The sequence below is a fragment of the Uranotaenia lowii genome, chromosome 1 (genome assembly GCF_029784155.1).
Source record: "Uranotaenia lowii strain MFRU-FL chromosome 1, ASM2978415v1, whole genome shotgun sequence".
Lineage (NCBI taxonomy): Eukaryota > Metazoa > Arthropoda > Insecta > Diptera > Culicidae > Uranotaenia > Uranotaenia lowii.
The window spans coordinates 18,773,685-18,777,186 of record NC_073691.1 but is presented as its reverse complement, the minus strand read 5'-3'; the positions used below and the strand labels follow the sequence as shown (position 1 = coordinate 18,777,186).

General features: G+C 40.7%; 1 protein-coding gene across 4 annotated transcripts in view; it reads left to right on the top strand.

Annotated features, from left to right (window-relative positions):
* LOC129738775 (histidine-rich glycoprotein-like) overlaps window positions 1-3,293 on the top strand; it is a 25,016-nt gene extending 21,723 nt beyond the window's left edge. For all 4 annotated transcript variants that reach the window (XM_055730063.1, XM_055730064.1, XM_055730062.1 and 1 more), the window contains exon 4: window positions 1,715-3,293. In XM_055730063.1, coding sequence (XP_055586038.1) covers window positions 1,715-2,776 — 1,062 coding nt within the window. In that variant the 3' untranslated portion in view covers window positions 2,777-3,293. The remainder of the gene's footprint in view (window positions 1-1,714) is intronic.
* The last annotated feature ends 209 nt before the right edge of the window (window positions 3,294-3,502 follow it).

Sequence of the window (3,502 nt, the reverse complement as noted above, 5' to 3'; positions counted from 1 at the left end):
GGGGGCCGAATCCACATTACTCGTGGAACCCCCACCCCCGGGGGGTGCGCCAGTCATGGCGCCAAGCGCGCTATACTTTTTCTTCTTTTTTCTTTTTTTTATTCACTGGTAAGAAAAACACGAAACTCACTTGGAGGGGGGGGGGGAGAAGGGGGTGGGAGACTACCCTCGATAATCCCCGGAAATGGACCCTTCCCAAAAATTTACGATTTCTTCAGGTTGAAACACTACCAGGAGACCACACTTCTCAGGGGGTATTTTTTTTTTCTTCTCGAGATCGACTCTTAGCAAATGCGCCTTTGGTTAGGCTACCACTATTGCACACTCAGTATGCTATTGCCCAACCAGAAGCACAGACATATGTGAGGGAAAATACTCAAGACCACTCAATCGCGCGGGGAGCTTTTTTTTTCTCCGCGCGTGATTCACTCTCTTCAAAGCTAGGCGCGTGTTTCGAACTTTAAGCCGAATTTGCTCTCGCACTCTTTTCGCCCGTATACGTTGGGCCACCGTATTGGTGATATCCCCGCTGGGGATCACCCAGATAGCACTACTCTATTCTTACAGTTCGATGTTTTTTTTTATTGAGGATTGCGTATTATAGCGGCACTTTTGCAAGTCACCCAATACCGGGGGGAAAAAACACCGAACTTTAGATTCCACCAATCGTCGTCAGTCACTCAGCTGACTGAGCGATTTGATTTGAATTCAAATCTGAATAAGTTTATTATTCCAATCGACCGTTATTTAAAATTAAATACGACCGATAACTCTTGAAAAAACGCAATAAATAATCCGAAATGTTTCCACTAAACTTCTTCTCGTCAACGTAATTTTGGACTGGAATCTGAAATCTGAATCTGAAATCTGAATCTGAAATCTGAATCTGAAATCTGAATCTGAAATCTGAATCTGAAATCTGAATCTGAAATCTGAATCTGAAATCTGAATCTGAAATCTGAATCTGAAATCTGATTCTGAAATCTGAAATCTGAATCTGAAATCTAAATCTGAAATCTGAAATCTGAAATCTGAATCTGAAATTTGAATCTGAAATCTGAATCTGAAATCTGAATCTGAAATCTGAATCTGAAATCTGAATCTGAAATCTGAATCTGAAATCTGAATCTGAAATCTGAATCTGAAATCTGAATCTGAAATCTGAATCTGAAATCTGAATCTGAAATCTGAATCTGAAATCTGAATCTGAAATCTGAATCTGAAATCTGAATCTGAAATCTGAATCTGAAATCTGAATCTGAAATCTGAATCTGAAATCTGAATCTGAAATCTGAATCTGAAATCTGATTCTGAAATCTGAAATCTGAATCTGAAATCTAAATCTGAAATCTGAAATCTGAAATCTGAATCTGAAATTTGAATCTGAAATCTGAATCTTAAATCTGAATCTGAAATCTGAATCTGAAATCTGAATCTGAAATCTGAATCTGAAGTTTGAATCTAAAATTTGTATAGGAAATCTGTCATATTTGTCATGTTTTGTTATTTTTGTCATTTTCATCATTTTTGTGACTTTTTTTTCATTTTTTTCCATTTTTGCCTGTTTTATTCTTTTTGTCATTTTTGTTCCTTTTTTGTAAATTTTTCAGTAGCAGTCTTAATTTTCTCTAACTTTTTCTCAAAGCGGAAGTCTCAATCAGTTGTAGTGCTTGCATAGTTTTTATATGATTCTAAATTTGTATCATCATTTTAGATCACCTTGGACTGCTCGGAGGACAATAGCCAGTCAAACGGCGGAGACGAGGAATCCAAACCAGCGGTCATGGTCAAGCGGGTACAGATCATCAAAAATTGTTCCTGCACGGCTTGTGAAAAACAGCAGCATCACAAGAAGCACAATCACAACCATCACCAGGATCACCACAATCATCAGGACCACCATGGGTCTCCTGTGTCGCACTCGACTCAAGGATCCCTGATCCAAGACGACATTCCCGAACTGCTCGAAGTTGTTCCCTACAGCGAAAACGATACGGAACTGGTTCAACATTCCCCAGTTCATTCACACCAAACCGGAAATCACGGAACTTATCTGGAGCAGCATCATCTGAACCATTACGTGCATCACAGTCACACGGATAATGTTAAGAAGCTGTTGCATCAGAAAATTTCAACGCTAATGAAAAACATCGAAGAATCCGATACCAAACACGACCGGGAACAGCTGGTCGAAATGATCAAACTCATCAAGGGTTCCAGCGATCGCAATTGGGATGATTTGATTGGGTCACTGCAATCCGAAAATTCGATCGTCGATTTCGAGCGGCTCCGGGCTGAGCTGGAAGTTGAGGAAGAAGCCCCGGAATTCCACCCGAAGCCAAACAGTGCCGAACAGCAAGATCACAATCTGCTGTTGAAGCATCAATTTGACGTTACACGACAGCATCCGACGCATGCCCTCGCTGGAGATCATCAGGGGCATCATCGAGATCGGCATCACCAAAACAACAACCATCACCATCACCAACACCATGGGATCGGGGAACGCGTCGACGGACATCATCACCTGGAACGGGGACCACACGGATCGCTGGTGGCGGTATCGGACGAGGAAGAGTTCCGGGTCGCCCAGCTGGGTCACGAGCATGAGATCAAGGAAAAAATCAACATTCACCCGCACGAGCTGAAACCGAACCACGTCGGAACTGTGCTGACTTACGATAATCATCACAGTGACCGCAAGAAGGAAACTGCTGGCGTTGGTGCTGCTTCGGCCACCGGAAGTAGCAGCTCCGAGGAGGGTCAGAGCAAGTGAAAGGTGGAGAAGGCAATAGCAATTGTTTTAGGCATCTAGTCGTTAGTGATTCATCTTGTTTTTTTCTTCCCTTAAAAAGTTTTTTTTTAAACCCGTTCATCACAGTTTGATGTGAGGAAGGCCATGTCCTAAATTATTACTGGTTCGATTGGTAAGAGTTCAGATTTCAAGGTTTATTTTCTCTTATTTTACATAATCAGCTCAAAGGTCGAGAGCAATCTATACCCGGCGTCGTATTGATGTGAACCCCACATTTTTTTAAGTTATCCTATTTATTTTTGTTTCCGTTGGTATGACCGATATTTGAAGGCGCGCTGGTGAGATCAGGAAGTGATCTACGGGAAGAAAACAAAACTCATATAATATTTTGGCCCATATTGTGCAGCTAAATTCATAGGAAAATTTCAGCTTGAAATGAGAAACATTTAAAAACAAAACGAATGATTGAACCCGTTTAGAAGGCTCAAATAATTATGTACCGTAAACAGATTCTAACAATTATTATCCAACAAGTGGGTTTAGATTGATTTGATACGGGAAATAATGAGAAAGCCTTGCAGTTTCAGAGTTCAGAATTTTAAATTCAGAATACAGGATTCAGAATTAAGAATCCACAATTCAGAATTTTGAAAAAAGAATTCAGAACTAGAGTTCAAGATTCAGATTCAGAATTCATAAGGCTGGAACAAATATTAATTTCTTCTTTTGTCTCCCCCCCTTCGAAAT